This window comes from Misgurnus anguillicaudatus, chromosome 13 (assembly GCF_027580225.2).
Source record: "Misgurnus anguillicaudatus chromosome 13, ASM2758022v2, whole genome shotgun sequence".
Classification (NCBI taxonomy): Eukaryota; Metazoa; Chordata; class Actinopteri; order Cypriniformes; family Cobitidae; genus Misgurnus; species Misgurnus anguillicaudatus.
The window spans coordinates 3,593,628-3,613,088 of record NC_073349.2 but is presented as its reverse complement, the minus strand read 5'-3'; the positions used below and the strand labels follow the sequence as shown (position 1 = coordinate 3,613,088).

General features: G+C 36.6%; 1 protein-coding gene across 2 annotated transcripts in view; it reads right to left on the bottom strand.

Moving 5' to 3' along the window:
• Nucleotides 1-2,639: 2,639 nt before the first annotated feature.
• The window catches only part of LOC129430435 (alpha-2,8-sialyltransferase 8F-like), a 46,161-nt gene continuing 29,339 nt past the window's right edge, over nucleotides 2,640-19,461 (bottom strand). For both annotated transcript variants that reach the window (XM_055187619.2, XM_055187618.2), the window contains exons 4-7: nucleotides 10,583-10,727; nucleotides 9,288-9,400; nucleotides 9,022-9,102; nucleotides 2,640-3,806 (exon numbers count right to left, since the gene is read on the bottom strand). In XM_055187619.2, coding sequence (XP_055043594.2) covers nucleotides 3,344-3,806; nucleotides 9,022-9,102; nucleotides 9,288-9,400; nucleotides 10,583-10,727 — 802 coding nt within the window. In that variant the 3' untranslated portion in view covers nucleotides 2,640-3,343. The remainder of the gene's footprint in view (nucleotides 3,807-9,021; nucleotides 9,103-9,287; nucleotides 9,401-10,582; nucleotides 10,728-19,461) is intronic.

Sequence of the window (19,461 nt, the reverse complement as noted above, 5' to 3'; positions counted from 1 at the left end):
CCCTGCGTTTCTCTCTCCGGAGATCCTGACGCAACACCAGCCCGGCCAGAGGATCCGCAGATTTCCTCAATGTCCATAATCCGGACATTACAGACAATGTCCGTAATCCGGACATTACGGACAATGTCCGTAATCCGGACAATTTTTCTTAAACATTTAGTAGTTTTGATTAGGACTGAGGTTGACTAACAAATTAATGCAAACTAGTTTTACAGCAGTTAAATTGAGTGGATGTTTTCATCACGAACATAACGAAAGGGTTGTGAATTTGCCCACAGTGTATTGAGTTTATGAAAAATAAAAAACACATTTTCCCAAAATATGTGTCAAAATAAGAATTGTCACCAAAATCATTCCATTTGCTGAAACACAGAAAAAGTTGTGGCCAAATTAAGACTCAACAGTATAGTGGACAAAAACATCCCCAACATAACATTAAGGTTAAATTAGTTTGTCTCATGTATTTCCCAGTCCTCCTGTCACCCTGTGTTTTTCTTTCGCGCCATGCAGCGCGCACCGTTATGAACTAGTCCATTTCATTGTGAAAGAAGGGCTGTATGTGTGTAGTGTCAGATAAACATGAACTGGACATTTTAACTACAAGCTTACTCCAAAGTTGCATTGTATTTCTTAAAAATATTAAATGTCCCTTTCTTTCTGTGTTTTTGAAGATTTGATTGTATTTACAGTGGGCAATATAACATGTGTTCATGTTTCACGTGTAAAAAAAATGTATTTTTCACCCCATTTACTTATCTGTATATTACTGTCTTAAAAACGTGCTGATGTCTTCCTTGCTCTATGAAGTCCCTCCTTCAGAAATACGTATCAAGTTCTGATTGTGTAGTTTGTTTAGTGTGTTGTGATTCGATAGCAGCTTTAGCAGAGCCATTTGAGCCATAGCTGGTGACTGACGAATTCCTTTGGGCAGAGTTTAGTCAAAACTGTTTTATTAGCCGTTTCTCAATGTCAAGGAAGGATCCTCGGAAGCCAGAATTTCGAAGATGCTACGTCATTGATGTCCGAGGATCCTCGAAATTTCAGCCAAGGACCGAGTCCTTCGTTTCGAGAAATATCCCATATACAGGAAAGGATGTATATGTGTATCCTATGGGCGCAGCACCGAAAGCACACCTTTCATTGACGCAATGACGTGCACTTGCTAGCCTGTTCCATTTAACGTGTTCTCCGAATGCTTAAGAGGAGCCTCGCCCAGCCTCTGAAGGAAGTGACTTATAAGAACTTAGGCTGCGTTTACATTTTGCATTAACATGCGATCACGGTGATCCGTTCACGCAGATCCGATCATCCGTATATCAGGACACGCCGCGTTTACATTTGACACATAAATGTGGCTTCTGTATCTGGATGTGTGATCGGATCCCGTTCCGGGAGACGCGCGCTGGGTGGATAGCTGTCAATCACAGATGGCTACAGCTGTCTTTTGCCACATGATTTAGGGTTGTCACGGTAACCGCAATCCCGTATTGTACAGTGTTACTGAGAAGCAAACAGTAGAGAATAACTAGCAAACCCAAAAACCGTGATGTTCACATTTTAAGCTTTATTTTTTTTAGCTTTAAAGGCTTTATCTTTGTTTATCTGCAACGTCCGCGCCAGGATGCACGTTTCAGCCAACGTTACCTGAACTTGACTTTCACCCGCATGCTTTTCAACAACAACAAAATCTGTGTGAAACCATCCCGACTTTTTAGTCTGCCTGAATTTATATGTTTTTGATTTATGATTTACGAATATGATTTAACTAAAACAGCTAACAATTTCCTAAATTTCCTGTTCATGTCTCCCTCTATAGTCGTAATGTAATTTACAAACACATTTATAAGTAACTTACTTTGTATAAAACCAACATTGAATAATTGTATTTGGTTAATGTTATTATGGTTTGTACTTGTTTTCAAGTAACTTAAAATGTGTTTAAATGAGATAGAAACTGCTGACTGACCAGAAAGAAGCGCAACATTCACGTTGATATGTCGCCATGGAAACTCAAACATTATAACGATTTATTCAATTCTGCCATTATATATTAAATCCCTCCATAAATAGTGGAAACATGTTAAACATATGCCTGAATAAGTTAAATACAGTCAACAGTGTTAAAATGCTTTTATATATCGATTTTATATATTTATTTCAAGATACGTTTAAGCTAGCTAGCATTTCTCCACAAATATACATTTGTGCGTCTCTCACCTGCGCTCCATGACATAACGTCCTTTATGTTTGACAGCTGTCAGTGAGATTAGATGATAGTGGGCGGGGTTTTGTGTGACGTTGGCCTGCAAATGCAGATACGATGGCTGGATTGCGTTTACATTACACTGAGATCCGATCACAAAGCGTCCTCGACTACCTCTGCATCAGGACACACAGATCGGATAACATTCCGAACACAAACGCGTTTACACTTGTCTTTTCAATGTGTATGTGGACAACATCCGGATACAGGTCGCATGTTAATGCCAAGTGTAAACGCAGCCTTAGTCCTGCCAAGGAAGTATCCTTGACATTGAGAAACGGCTAGTGACATCATTCAACCAGGAAGAATGAATAAACGACTACTCTAGATCAGAGCAGTGAAATAAAAACAAGCCAAATACTATATTTTTCTCATTAAATTTTATTTATTATTATTCCACATCACAATACTTAAGTCGGTCACACCCTCTTCCAGTTCAGACAGACAATAAACCATCTTTTAAAGCAAGCTGATGGTTTAGGGATCCTACGCACCTTGCATTCTTCGCATATAGGGAAGTACGGGGATTGACTGTGCCAGCAAACTTACACAAACTTGATTGCAGTTTTTAACAGTTTAACTTTAGTATAACAATAAGTACATTCACAGTGTGAGGCGTTTTAATGTCACTGATGAGACACAGAATAGGATTTATATTTACCGTTTGAGGAAAATGAGTGAAACACTTGCAGTAACATTCACACAAATCAAAGTAACCTTTTAAATAAAAAACTTAATAATTATGCAAACAGAAATCAGCCAATCAGTGCTTGCGATCTCATAAATAAGCAAATAATTATGTTTTTAAATACAGCATAAAACAATAAACTCTAAACCCACCCAGGAATCATTATTAACCCAGAATGAAGTATAAACTCCACAAAGAAAGATAACCCAAATGTATTTATTTAAATATATAGGAGTTAATTGTTTAAGTTCACAATTCAAAATAGAATATATTTAAATAGCTTTATGTACTAAAGAGCAGACCAAATGTAAGAAAACATTCACAGCCTCCCTCCTCGTCAACCAACCATTAAATAATACAGTACATTCAAGTCACTAATATAAGAACCTCTGTTATAAGCAGGGCTGTAGGTGCAGTGTTAGCGCCCCCTGGCAGTGAAGCTTCAGCAAGTTGAGAAACTCTTGTGGCATTGCGTGAAAGGCATAATTGGGTCCTACATTGTCAAAATAGTGATGTGTAAGTTCTTGCTGCTCCAGATTAGTGTCAAATGGCCAGAATCCATAAACATGCACGTGATCACACAGCTCTAGTGCCACATTAATTAACATGAAACCGCTGGAGAGGCGAAAGGGTTTCAGGCCCTGCCTCTTCCAGAAACCACCCAGGTTCTTCAGGTAACTGGAGGAAAAGAAGACCATCTGTTGTTGAGGTCTGATTGGCTGGAGCACTTTAAACGTATTGACGGATATCGGAGTGTAGGCTGAAAATGCAAACGCTGAAATGATCAGTAAAGAGTTACCATAGACGCTCACACGCTCCACTAATGGACCTGGATTAGACAATAAATTGTTGTAGCTGTAGAGAAACACACAAGAGACACATTCACAAATCATCTTAGACAATGGTTGATATAAAACATTGATATGATAATCGTTGATATGAAAAAGATAACATTGATAACTTATTGAATTATATGATATAATAAATACTAAATGAATCACAGTTAAATGCAAATATCAGTAGTTTGTTAGGAAAGCGATTTAAAGAAGTTAAAAAATAGTTTGGGTGTCATTTCCAGTTTTGTTTTATTTCCATCTCATCAAACATAAGTTATCCATTTTGTAATTAAGTCTGTCAATCTTATGAAGGTAAAGTTGTTCACAAAGGGCGCATGCTCTTGGATTCTATTTGCACTTTTTTTTAAATGCGGGTCTGACATGCGGACAGTCGGCACAGTTGTGTTTAGCTTGTTTAGTGCTTTAATTAAGCAAAGTAACGTTCCTGAGTCAACATCTTATGTCTGTGTTAAAACAAGCCATCCTGCTATAGAAATGAGGTTCTAAGCTGATCCCAACTCCTAAACCATAACCTACATCTTATAGTAGAAGGAAATAAAAGGTGGATATAAAAGCTATACAACCACATAAAATAGTCCTAGGCCATCAGCACTAAACCAAACACTAAAATCTGATGACTGTCAGGGATGTTTTTTAAGGATCAATAAGGATGTTGACCCAGGAACATATGGAGCTCGGCAGAATAAGGGCGTGTGCTGATATATTTGGTGCATATGCTTAAAATGTGATCTCTTCTGATAAGTGAGTTCAACATATATCAGTACTATTAGATAGGACAGCTGGTAAAACTCAACATCACTGAAATCAAAGCAAATAATATATCAAATTCACCTAAAGGGTTAGTTCAAAATGAAAAATATTTTTTCATTAATTACCCTAATGTCGTTCCACAACTGTAAGGACACAAATTAATTTATTTTTCATGAAATCTGAGAGCTTTCTGAGCCCCCATAGACAGCAATGCAACTCACAACTTTCAGGACCTAGAAAAGCAGTCAAGATAATGTCAAAATAGTCTGTGTGACTACAGCACTTCAATCTTCATTTCATGAAGCGACAAGTTTTAAAGAACTGGCACATTACAGAGTTCCCACTTCATGAACACACTTTGCAAATTCCAAGCAGTGTTTTTGTGTCCTTGAAGGCCGCTTCAGGAAGGGGGCGTTACTTGTAGGGGCTTTCCAAATCAAAGTGAAAATCTGAATTCTTTCACATAGGGCCCTTCCAGAAGTTAGGTGATCATAAAGATACATACCTGCACATTAAGCGCTTTGGCTCATTGCTGTGACAGGTCAATAGCACAACCATTATTGGGAGGGCAAGATTGGCAAATAAACACATACAAGGAAACTAAGGGGCTTCAATTTTTCATAAATAAAACACACATGATGAAAACCAGCACAAGCGTAAACTTAAGTTTACATTTCTAATATGATTTCAATGGTTACATCTATGTGAAGTATAACTTGTATAAAAGTTAAAAAATGCCTCATCTCAATTTAGTCTTATATTGTCATAATGAATTATGAAAACTGAAACTTGTCAAGCACTGGTTTGGTTAAAGACCCTATTTTCATTCTCATGATTTTACATTTCTTTTGGTTTGTAAGTGTGTGTTAGTACATGTTAAAGATCTGCAAAGTTACAAATCCCAAAGTCAACAATGATACAAGTTATCTTCTCCAACTGAAATCTCTTTCCTTGGAATACAATGAACACAAGGATTGTAGGCAATAGTTTACTTCATCAGCATGTTGACATGGACTTAATGCACGTCATCATAATGCGCCAGCTTCTGACTCACAGCCTGATAGCCTATGTTTTCATATTTAAAGAACTTACTACTGACTATATGGGCCCTATAATTTCCCTGATGCAGAAAACACGGAAAGAATTTCAGAATCCAAGCATAAAAATGGAATTTACAGTAAAATGTGGAATGTCACAGAATTTGGAAAAATTTTCATTCAGTCATTTTTATACCCCATAATAACTCATTTAAAAAATAGTTTTTGCTGTGGTTTCATTAATCTACAAATAAGATGACAGATATACACGGAAACAAATCGTCTGTGATAATGAACGCAATCCTGCCTAGCTTTTCAGTGATGCTCCAGTCCCGGGCGTCAAGCCAAGCATTGACCTCACTAGGCCCTTTTTTAGGTGGGCCTTAGCCCCCTGAAATTCTGTACCATTCTCAAAAAAAATGTATTTGTTTCAGAGAGTTTGCTCCAGAGAGTAATTAAACATCTAGAATTATCTACATTTGCATGTTTTTGATAGGTTTTTATCAGGTACTGTGATGCTGATTCTACAAATGCATAAAAATAAAAAGAATCGAAACATAATTTAAAAGGATTATGATACATATTAATGTACAGTTTTATTGTAGACTAAATAAAGTACATCCATTACATATTAATACCTCTCCATCAGAAGTAAAGTGTATCTAGGAACGTGCAAGAGATAAAATATCGCCCAGCCCTAAAACATCCCTAATTTAATGTACAGACACATTTGTACTAAGCAAGACACATTTACATTAAGCAACTTACTACAACAAAGAAGTGATTCATCCTAAGAAGGCAATGATATGAGAAGTACTAAGATAACACATTTCATACTATAAACTCTGCACTGTTGCAGGCACGTGCACAGATAGGGCTCAACCTGTGCAGAACACATGCCCTTTTTGTCCTTACACTCCGAAGTGCCCTTTTTTTCTAGAGGATTTGATTAGATTTTTTATTTTCTTTCATAAATCAATGTTATTGGTAACCCTTTGCGTATGTCTGTCTGTTTTACAAATATATTTATCAAATAAAAGTTATTAAAAAACAAAATATTTTTGGATCCGCTCAAATTGTCAGTCAAACCTCTTAACTCCGCCCCCTGAGTGCAATGAGCTGAAGTTCCACAGCAGAGTGGCTGAACGTTTTGCAACGGTAAATAAATATCTTGTTGTTTGAGTACAATGCCATCTCATTACGAAAGAAACGCTAGTATGTCTATAACGGCGCATGTTTTATAAATTTGAGCAGGGCCGGTTTAGACGAGATTGGGTGAGAGGGCAATCAGGGAGGCACCAAGGGCTCCAAACTGTGACCAAAATGAGTTTTTGACACAGCGCGAGCAATTTTCACTGCTGTTCACGCATGTGCAGGGCACCCGTGACAACAATACGGAATGCAAGATCGGGTTTTACCGCTTATTTGCATGACGCGTCTCAATCGTTTACCGATGGGTCTACGCAGCCCGGGTGAACCGCGAGAAGATGCGCCCGCACGGGTTTAAAAATTAAACATTGCAGAGATGAGAGATAGAGAAAACTTCTAGCCTACATTAACACCAAAAACATTACAGATTAGAAACGCACAGTTAAGGAAAACTGTGGATATCAGAGAAGACGAGAAACTTGTAAAGGATATAAGTATGTATATTGCCCTGCCACTCATCTCATTACAATTATATGCTATCTGGATATGTATGTATCTTATGCCTAGAATTAGCCATGAGGGCTGTATGATTATTTGGTTCATAACTTTTTATTCTGAAATCAACTGCATAAAGTTAAGTCTATTTAGTATTTTTCAGTAATGCAGTTATTTTGGGGAAAATGTGAATAATTGCAGGCTGATTTAAGGCGTGCTCAAAATTTTCTGCTTGCGCTCCTAACATTTTCTCTCAGGGGCTACAGTGCTCCAAATCACCAAAAAGTTAGCCCTGAATGACTAGACAAATTTTTTTATACATTTTCATTGCTGGCTTATTTTAAGGAAAGTGTAGTTCACGAGAGAGAACAACCAACCTAAGTGCACCTTCAAGAGATCAACGTTCCTGGTCCTCAGCACAGTTTTTGCCAGGTAGGCAGATACATGTTGGATATGCTAATGGTATGGCTAATAGAATAGTATTTTACTATATTTTTTTTATCTTAAATCTCACATTTTCCCTCTTCTCTATGACATACATAAACATGTTAACCAAATAATAAAAATTAGCTCATAAAACCAAAAATAATAGCTTTTTTTCCTCAAACATATTTTTATTTAAATGTATGTATGCAAAGCAGAGGGGAAAAAATGAAAATTAATATATTTCACAATTAAATAAGAGGGAGTACAAAAGAGCAGTTAACAAACACATGACTACAAATAGGCCTAATACAGACAACCACCCAGGAGGCAAAATGTTAAAGCCAACTTAGAAGGCCAGATATCCTTATAATGCCAAGCTATCATAAAATGTCATCTTTCATTCATTATAGGGAATTTTTCAATCATTCATAGTAAATAAATATAAAGTTTTTAAGACGATTATTATGTGCTATTTATTTGGAGGGGGGTGCCCTTTTTCAGTTTCAGCACATGCCCCTCAAAAGGTCTGTGCACGGCCCTGCACTGTTGTATTGTTTTGCACTGTTTTCCACATCACAGATTTATGGCTCTGGTTGCTTACCCTAGCTGCTGATGCAATATCGAGTGAACCTTACTTAAAAGGAAACTGTAAATGTATTACACGATTTATTATTCTTACTTAATTATTATTTGTCTTTGTAATTGTTTGCTTTGGAATTTATCTTTATGATCTAATTGCTGTAAGCTGACTGTATGTTTTTCACTACATCTCTCACACCCATGGCTCCATTTCAGTCTCTCTGCTTATACTCTCACCACTCATTTAAGCCTTATTATCCTTGATAGACTTTCGGTCTTTTTCGCAAGGGCATTTACAGTTACAAATTCACTAGTACACATGACTGCAGGTTCAGCGTGCATTTTTGTAACTTGCGCACGGCTCCTCATCCTACCTGACTGCATTTTTAACCAAAAACTCCTGTTTGTTTACTCTTTGAATAGAAACTTTTTTAACTTTCTATTCTGATAGTCAGCTCCCGATGCGTTGCCATTATCTACGCTCGTTTAAAGCAAGCCTTTGAACCGGTTCACGGGACGAAAACGAAAACGATAGGTGTAAACAGCCTCAATATTAACCAATAACTGTGAAAAAGAGCTTTTTCACATTTAATTAAGTTTATAAGTCAGACTTAGCTCAAATAATAACAATTATTGACAGACTGTTGACAAGTTAATGCTTAAAGTCAAACAATAAATATGCATTACAGTATAATGAAAGAATATACAGTGTTAACTATATAACACTATATAGTGTTTTTTTTTTGTCCAAGTGAAACAGTGTTATTGGATTCTCACCGTAAGAGCTGAGTGGGATTAATGGTAACTAAATCAGTCTTTAGACCAACATCACTGTCATTAATGGGAGCCATGTTAAACCTGCAGAGACAGAAAACAATAGCAAGATAAAGGGAAAAAGACAAAAGTTAAAGGAATAGTAAAATTTCCCAAAAATATACACTCTGTGATAAGTAATTCCACAAATAAGCTGTAGGACATGCTGATGGAAAGGAAGTGTGACGTTGTAACCAATAAACTATTCTCTACAAAAGATACCTTTAAACCTGATAACAAAGTCTGCAGTGTCGATCTCCTTTCCACAGCTACTGTTCTTCAGAATCCCTCCACTCCCAACCACAGCACAGTTACTGAGAGGACGTCTACTCCATGGAAAATCCTTTAAAGACTACAGTTTACTAGCCTTCGGTATTAAACAAGCCATTTTATTCACCTGTACATTTACGTAAGGCTTCTGTCTATGCACACATAAAAAGATATTTAATCTGATGTAGTGTTACAGTTTTTTACACTTGCTATGACACAATTTTCCAAAACTCTTAACACAGTTTAGATTGTGAATTTTCTTTTTTACTGTATTCTTCTGTGGTTTTTTCTGTTTGTAAGTTTTGTGTTTTTACTTTATACTGTAAATGGCAGTAATATGTTTGTTATCTTGCATAAATGTCCTGTTGTTAATACTGTTAAGCAGCATATCCGTCTCTGTCTACTTTTTTGTCTTGAACATCTGTGGCAAAACAAACATATGAACAGCTGTTTACTTTGGCTATAAGTCAGGTTAAGCACATGATGTTATCTGGTTTGACATGCTGTGTGAAAGCATTTGTAAATTTGACATTAAAAATCTATAAAACGTTAAAAGAAGTTAAAGCATTTTAAATTTGTATTAATTATATGTATATTAATTATATCAATTGTAAAAACTGCACTAAACCCAACCAAACTATATATATATATCTTTTTTTTTTTTTTTTTTTTTGAAACTGCAGTGCAAAACTCAATCTAACATCAATACAATTGCCTATACTGTCTATTGTATAAGGACAGACTGACACATAAAAACTGCAGTTTCTGTTTTTCCATCTGAAGTTCGTGTTTTTTATGACATTGTGTTATGATTGACTAAATGTTTCCATTGGAAGAGAACATGTGTTGGTGATTTGGCATAACTAGTTGATTCTGGGACATGTTTACAGTTTTTTGGTAAAATGTGTGAGAGTTTAGTTTAGAATTTGTGATTTTGAACATGAAATTAACGATTTTGCCAGTTGTGTGTTGTAGGTGTGTTGCTTGTGTTAATAATTTAAAAGTATTGAAAAATCTGTCATAGCAATCATAAAAAACTGTAAAAGGAAAAAGTTTAACAAATACTAGTATATACTAGTGATAACAGAAATGAATCATGAATGAGATAGAAATTAATTTGTTAATTTAACAATGAAAATATTTTTAACTCTGCTCCTGGGACCCACTGTTGAAAACCTCAGAGTTAAAATGTTTTCATTTTTAAATGAACTGAATTAGCCGTTCCTTGTAAAAAAGATAAAGATGTCACTCATACCTCAGGAAACATGTTGTACAAATCCTTATTTATTTGATAGCTTCGCTTTGAGCTCGTCTCATATGTAATATTCTGATTGACAGCTGTGTTCTGCTTTGTGTAGTATAAAATACCTGATGCATTACAACAGGCGCGCAGTCTTGCTCTGTAAGAAGAGTTAAAAAGAGTAAGAGAAAATGTAAATTCATTCATTTGGATGTGGGTATATTGTATTACTTTTGTAATGTAGCTTATATTTGAACAAATTAGTTGTATTAAACAGCAGAAAAGGCGGCATTCCAGTGTACCAGCATTATGACAGGGCTATACTTCTCTGTCATAATGGAGAAAGGTTTGCTACATTTGGATGGCATTTAAGTGGGTTTACATAGCAAAAAAAGCCAAGTACACAATTGCAAATACAATACACAGGCCTTTACAGGATCTTTACTGGGAGGTTTGTGAATGCACACCAGGGCCAGCGCCAGGATGGCATAACTGGATGGGGGCATTTTATTCCCTTGGGGGTGGGGGCTCCAAACTAGACCTTATTGTGACTGATTTTTCATTTATCTATTCATAAATATGATCTATTCTTATTTATTATGGCTACCTATATTATTGCATGTATTTACACATTTGACCTTAACTATTACATTGACTAACAATCTTAATAAGCCTGATAATCTTGATTTAACTCTGTTATCTCTTACCTTATCTTAGGCGAAAAGCTTCAGGGCGGAAATGAAAAACATAAGGCACAGTGGAATTCAGCGACGCAGGTGGCGTTTCCTGAATTCATGTTTCAGACCTGCGAGGTTTTAAACATTCGTTCCTTAAATGCAACTCACATTGTCACTATTATCATCATGGGAAAAGAAGACACAAAAGGGCACAGAAGGAAGTTAAGCTGAGTTTGTATGATTCTCTGGGGTCTTGGCTGATTTTGCATCCTTGAGCAGTTTTGACCAGCACTGACATTTGTGCTTTTTTCAGTTGCTTAAAAACAAACGTCTCATAACACTGTGTTCAGCACAAACTGGGCTACAATATTATGTGTGCAACATGTATGTTCTTATCATTGGATTGTTTCCTGTTCTGACTGGACTCCCACAATAGCGAACTGGACTGACTTGAGCGGTCCCCCCAGCTGCAGTTGTTAGCCCGGACTGCAGCCCCAATGTTCAGTTTCATTAATATAGTCTGATTTATTTTTGCAGTTCGCTTTGGTGATGATAGTGACAGTGGCATTACTAGCTTGTGTAAGTTGCATTTAAGAACCTAACATCAAGGAAAAGCCACATAGGTCACTGAATTTCACTGCGCAATTGTAGGCTAGCTCATTTTTATTTGTGCGCTGAAGCCATTCGCCTGAAATTAGGTAATTGCAGTCATTGGATAAATTCAGTTATAGAACGGCCCGTTCTGGTTCTTCATTCTGATTGGTTGAAGCGCGTTCTAAGCCCTGATAAAATACCCCAGTACCCAGAGCCGGACAGTAACGGAGTACATTTACTTGAGTACAGTACAGTACTTAAGTACAATTTTGAGGGATCTGTACTTTACTCGAGTATTATTTTTGGGGAGTACTCATGACTTTACTCAAGAACATTTGAGAGGCAAATATTGTACTCTTTACTCCACTACATTTCTATCCATAACTGTGAGTACCCGTTACTTCTTCTAAAAAAAAAGGAAAAAAGAAAAATCTCAGAAACCCTCGATTTGTTGTTTCCCTTTTCTCAAACGTGATTGGATTGTGCAGGCGCCACTGATTGGGACAGCCTATCAGCTATCACCTTCAGCTTTCCGCCAAAGTCCCAATAGTCAGATTTAGATAAGAGAAGAAATCATGGACGAAACAATGGATGAAGACACAGCAGGTCTATCCTGGGAATGTGACAACCCGTGGCTCCACCTCGCCAGACTATTTTAATTTTCTAAACAAGTTAATGATAGTTTTCACTTTAAATGTTTGCTGTGTCCAAAACAAAACTTCATCACCGCTTACAAAAATTCAACCCCTTGAGAGCGGCAGGGATTACTGGTGATCCCGGATTATTGTTGTTCAAAATTCATTACTCTTCAAAACATCACACTCTTACTTGATCTGGACAAACTCAGCATCACAAGACAGGTTTAAGACTCCAGCTTCGACTTTTGACCACTGTTTGTTATTAAACTGGTTTGCAGTGACATTAATTTCTTAATTTATGCCAGGAGTGCAAAATAATTAATCTGAAACGTTCGTTATTTTGAATAGAAATCATCAAACATTCATTCTCGTCTTCTCCGGTTTATTTGTATTCAAATACATAAAATATACAGAATCAGGGCTATTAGTACAATGGTGTGCATATTTGGAGAAATAATGATTAATTCTCACATGTTAGTAAAATATTTAGTCTTACAGAATAAGATTTCTATTCACTTTCCACTGAATTATGCGATATGAAGAGCTCAAAGAGCGAACGGAGTGAGATGTGTGTCTCCTCTTCCTGATTCATGTCAGATTTGACCTCAGAGCTCTATCATTTGCTGTACAGCTGTCAATCATCTCACGTGGTTCAATGTGCACTGTGCCAGTAGTATTGCAAAATGTAAAAATTTACTCTTGTACTCTTGATACTCAAGTACATTTAAAAACAAGTACTTTTTACTTTTACTTGAGTAGACATCTGACTGCAGTACTTTTACTTGTACTTGAGTAAAATTTAGCAAGGGGTAACTGTACTCTTACTCAAGTAATGAACCTGTGTACTCTGTCCGCCTCTGCCGGTACCCCACGGTTCAGACCGCATTACATAAGTATCACTGTGCCACTGTTGCTGCGTACTGATTTATGAAAATAAACACCACAGTCTTTAATCATATTTTTAATTTGTCTACAATTGCACACTTAAAGGAATAGTCTACTCATTTTCAATACTAAACTATGTTATTACCTTAACTAAGAATTGTTGATACACAGTTTTGGTCAAGTTACTTGGAAATAGTAATTAGTTACTGATTACTGATTACTTCCCTAAGAAATTAATCCTGTTACTTTACTGATTACTTATTTTCAAAAGTAATTAGTTACTTTACTAGTTACTTTACTAATTACTTTTCAAAAACATGATGCACGACCTGAATATGCTACAGTATAAAGCAACAGGGGCGGTTGCATAAAGCACCTCAAGTGTAATTTTCCCTTAAATTCACCCTTATGTTTCATTTAAACTTAAATTGTTTTCAGTAAGTTTCACATTCCTGTGCCGGCTTGCTAGGTGTTTGCTTAGTTTTGAGGTGGAATTTTTCGCTGTGGATAAAAGTTTTATTCCCACGCAGAGTGTACAGCGGACGCTGATGTTCTTGTCACCTTTAACTGGGTTAAACTCAAAGTAATGTCGGTACTTCCAAGCATTAAACGCTGCATAGTCTTGTACTCTTCCGCGCTCCATGTTGTTTTCTCACGTTCAACAATACACTGACTGACGGCGCGGCGCTCATACGTCATTGTCACTCGACTCGCGTCACGACACGAGAGAGTCTCACGAAACAAAATCAAGATTAAAAAATAACGCAGTAACGCAGCCTGCTAACGGGGAAGTAACAGTAATCTAATTACTGGTTTTGCAATTGTAATCCCTTACTTTACTCGTTACTTGAAAAAGTAATCGGATTACAGTAACGCGTTACTTCTAACGCGTTACTGCCCATCACTGTTGATACATCCCTCTGTCGTCTGTGTGCGTGCACGTGGGCGTTGGAGCGCGCTGCGACGCTTCGATGGCATTTAGCTTAGCCCCATTCATTTAATGGTACCACTTAGAGATAAAGTTAGAAGTGACCAAAGACATCAACGTTTTTCCTATTTAAGACGAGTAGTTATACGAGTAAGTTTGGTGGTATAAAATAAAACGTAGCGCTTTTCTAAGCGGATTTAAAAGAGGAACTATATTTTATGGCGTAATAGCACTTATGGGAGTACTTCGACTCGGCGCAGTAACACCCTCCCTCTCCCATTATAAGAGTGAGAAGGGGAGCGGACTTTTCAGGCGAGTCCAAGTACTCCCAAAAGTGCTATTACGCCATAAAATATAGTTCCTCTATTAAATCCGCTTAGAAAAGCGCTACGTTTTATTTTGTACCACCAAACTTGCTCGTATAACTACTCGTCTTAAATAGGAAAAACGTTGATGTGTTTGGTCACTTCTAACTTTATCTCTAAATGGTAGCATTGAATGAATGGGGCTAAGCTAAATGCTATCGAAGTGTCGCAGCGCGCTCCAGCGCTTACGTGCACGCACACAGATGATAGAGGGATGTATCAACAATTCTTAGTTAAGGTAATAACATAGTTTAATATTGAAAATGAGTAGACTATTCCTTTAACCCGGATCAGTTGAGTCCTACTACAATTCAATGTAAAACCATAAACGGCGCCATCACACACACAAACCTCTTTCAACATTATTAATGAGACTTCGCTCGCACTACAGATCCACTCGTAACCGTCTGATCTGTGTGAGAACGGACCCGGGATTCTCACTCAGAGCCGGAATCATTGCAAACTTGAGAGACCTGTGGGCGCCTGTCTGTAATTAATGCCGGGGAAAAACTATCGTTGTACAAGACGCGTTATATCAAAACAGAAAGATCAAAGATGGCAAACAGCATGGTGGTGCAAAAATCATGGTATTGGAATGTTTTCATAGTACCGTGTTGTATTTATTGTATACAAGGGAACATGGATCAGTTTAAATACATCAGAATACTTGAAGAGATTATGTTGCCCTTTGCCGAAGAGGAAATGCCCTTAAAATGGCTTCAACAAGACAACAACCCCAAACACACAAGCAAGAGGGCAAAGTCTTGGTTTCAGACAAAAAGGATTGAGGTTATGGAGTGGCCAGCTTAATTCCCTGATCTCTACCCCATTGAAAACTTGTAGGGTGACATTTTTCTTTGGGTCCTCATCCGAGATTTATAAATCTGTGCATGATGTACAATCAGAGCCAATCAGCGAGCTTGTTACATCCACCTGGCCATAGCTAATTTGCATTTCTCATTTGACCATTTCCAAGGACCCAAAGAGTCACGGAAAAGCTAAATAGAGAGGCTAAAACGAAAAGCAAATCGAATAGCGAAAAGAATAAGGAGAACCATCGGGAAATGAAAACAGAAATGTTAAATGGAAATGCCCTTTTAAATGCCTAATTTAAACCAGTATTTGTAGTTCAATTTATAAATCCAGTTATTTATTTCTCTTTTTAAATCGCTTTTTGAAATACATTTTAAAATTCCATTAATTAATTAAGAATTTATAAATGCAATTTAAAATGATGAACTTATTGAGTTTTATGTTGTTTTTGTAAATTGTTATATTACTTTGAACTGTTTATTAATGTATTAATATTTCATTTCTACGTTATTTTTATATTCTCACTTTTTATTGCCTAATAAAATGTTACATAATGATTTTTTTGTAACTTTGTCTATTTATTTATAGATTAATTAATGAACTTTTAAACAAATGTATTAATTGCTATTTTTATTGTCCAGGTACACTGTAAAAAATCCAATTAATGAAATGTTGGAAGTGCAAAAATATATAAGTTAAACCAATTTTCTTGTTTGGGCTTAGTTGAGTAGACATATTATTTTAAGTCTAGATAAATCTGTGTTTAAAACATTAAGTGAATGGTTATTTCCAAATTCAGTCAACATTAAGACAAATCTGGTCAATATGTGGACTTATGACAGCTATGGTTCCTGACAACAAAATGCTCATAATATTACTGTTATTTGTTAACAAAATGTAATTTTAAGAGTTGTTCAGGCGTGAATGTATGTGCTTTAAGTTTAAATATGCGGTTGGTTAATATAGATAGCGTCTATTTAAAAATGTGCTCGGACACTTTCGGACGGAGAAGAGCTCCAGACGAGCTCCAGAAAATCCCAGACACTTAAGCGCTCACACCCCGCCCAGCGCAGCCTCGCCTCGGCAAGCCCATCAGAAATCGACTGCTGGCTCTGATATCTCTGTGCAGGGGCGGAGCGGGGGAGTGGCTTTTGGGGCTCGAGCCCCGAATGTTTTGACAAAAGCCCAGAATCTTTTCAGATCTGAAAAATGAATTCATCCAGGACGCTAGGTGGCGGCACTCAGCTTTAACTCTCCGGTCCCCCACAACTGAAAATGAATAAGAGATGCGTGTTGAAGGCAAAATAACATTCTGAATCTCCCCACAGTAAACGCATTTTCAAAGTGTCTTTATTATTACAGTGCCTTCGTTATTACTGTAAGTGTATATTTATAGTTATGTGATGTAAATACTGTTAAATAGCGTCAACTGATATATTATCTGCATGGCTAACGTCTAACTTACTTTGGTGCTCTGGTCTAGTCTGCCTCTCATTGGTCATTGGTAACGTTGTATTTAAAGTACATTTAATAACAGTGAATTAAAACTTTGAAAAAACTTGCTCATTGTTGCATATAGATGGATATACGATTTATATTTTTAAAGACGTCAGAAGTAAGAAGGTGATAAAGTATATAGTTAGTTAGGTATGTTTTGTCCATATGCATTTGAAATTCGCAATGATTTTACCTCAGAAATACATTGATAGACAGTTATAAAATGTGAATCCCCAATCTCTTACATTAAAATATCCTTATGTGTGATAACTGTCAGTGCAAATAGGAAAAGAGGAGGGTGGAGAGAGATCACAGACAGACAGAAAGAGAGAAAGAGAGAGAAACGCTTCCATAAGCAGGTGAGAAATTGTTCTGTCAATGAAGTCAAAAATTGTTATTCTTATGTAGCTTTATAGTTACTGGATTAGCCTTCAGCAAACATGTTTGCCTATTTTTGGATAAGAGAAGTTAAAGTATCATTGTCAAAATTTGTTATGTTGCAGTTTCAAAATGACAATACCAGTGTTGGGTAAGTTACTCAAAAAAGTAATTAATTACTAGTTACTAATTACATCTTCAATCATGTAATTAAATTACTTTACAAATTACTCCAAAAAGTATTTAATTATTACTAATTACTTTCTAAATCCTATTTAGTACATGATACAAGGATAGGCTTGAAATGGCTCGAAGAAACAATATATAAAAGTACATCAATTATTCTGGTCCCACTTTAGGGTTTATTTCTCTCTATTAATTTAATATTAACTAGTTTTGCCTCAATATACTCCAACTACTGCTTATTAATACTAAAGTAGTTGTTTATTTTAAGTGTTTGTAGAAATGGGGAGGGTTAAGGGTGTAGAACAAGGTTTTGCAGAATCAGGCATTAATATGTGCTATTTAAGTAGGCCTACTAAAAAACAGTCAACATCTCAGTAATATTAATGCTAATAATCAACCAGTTAATAGTGAGAATTGTAAACTAAAACCATGTTAAATCCACTATTTATTTTAGTATACATAATTGTTCTACAGTCCATAGATAGTATTTAGTTACATCAGAAGTAACTGTAATTCGATTACAAGAAAAATAAGAGTAATTCCTTTACATTACTTTTTCAAGTAATTCAATTACAGTATCAAATTACTTAGTAACTAGTTACACCCAACACTGGACAATACAGAGAACACTTAGATTAAAAAATAGTTTATAAAGCTGCCGTAAATGGAGAAAAAATATCAACAGGGGACCAAGCTTTGAAACCCCTAGATTTGGGCTAAGCCCCCAATGTCTACAATGTCTGGCTCCGCCCCTGTCTCTGTGGCGTTTAAACATGCGATTTAATTCATTTTAATTTCTTATACTTAATAATAAAAGGTTTACCGGTATGTTTTAAATCATGTTTTAGGATTGCACTTAAATGATATCGCTGTTGAATGATATTTCATATCTTTCACATTTGTTATAACTGGGCTGCGTAGGGGAGAGTGGGGTAATGTGAGACATTTTTTACATTTGCTCCCCTCTAAGCGAGCTAAAATGATATATCAGTCAAATTTACACATTTCCCATTAATTCAGGATGTTTCCTAGCTATGGGAATTACCAGAATGTTTTCAGGACGAAGAGCAGTGAAAATATGATTGTTTTAAAAAAAGTGGTCTTGTGTCTCACTTTACCCCAGCTTTGGGGTAAACTGAGACAGACCAGAAAAATCAAGGGGGTAAAGTGAACCAGCTCGGGGTAAACTGATCCACTTACTTTTTCCACTCTGAAACTACCATAACAGCACATATTGTAACAGATAAAATCCTGACGGCTAGCTTGACAACCACACATTACAGAACTAATGATTTGTGCAAGTAGATTACATTCAAAGTTAATGCAAAGACACGATCAGACGCATCCTCGCCTGAGGCGATGCGAATGACGCCATATGAGCAGAGCATTTGCCGCGAAAACACGCACTATTTACCTCAAACATGTCTTCGCCCAATATATTTACCAAATATATATATATATATTTATCTCAAGCAAAAAATTTGCATGACACAATGTTAAATCCCGCGAGTAATCTAGAGTGAGTAATGCTACGTACACACCAAATGCGGGGCATCGCGTTACTTGATCTAGATTACTCGCAGGATTTAACATTGTGTCATGCGAATTTTTTGCTCGAGTTGAATATTTTCAAATTGGGCGAAGACGTGTTTGCGGCGAATAGTGCGTGTTTTCGGGGCAAACGCGCCACCCATATCACGTCATTTGCATCGCCACACGCGAGGACGTGTCTGATCGTGTCTTTGCATTGACTTTGTATGTAATCTATTTGCGCAAATTGTTGAACTTGTGTCTGGTGTGAATCCACAGTACCATGATGCCTCGCGTTTGGTGTGTACGTAGCATTAGAGACTTCTTTCCTTCCTTGACCTAAGCAGCTGCACTCTCCATCTCCTCAAGGGGTGTTTTTCCCCAGGCTGTCTTCCTGGTGTAT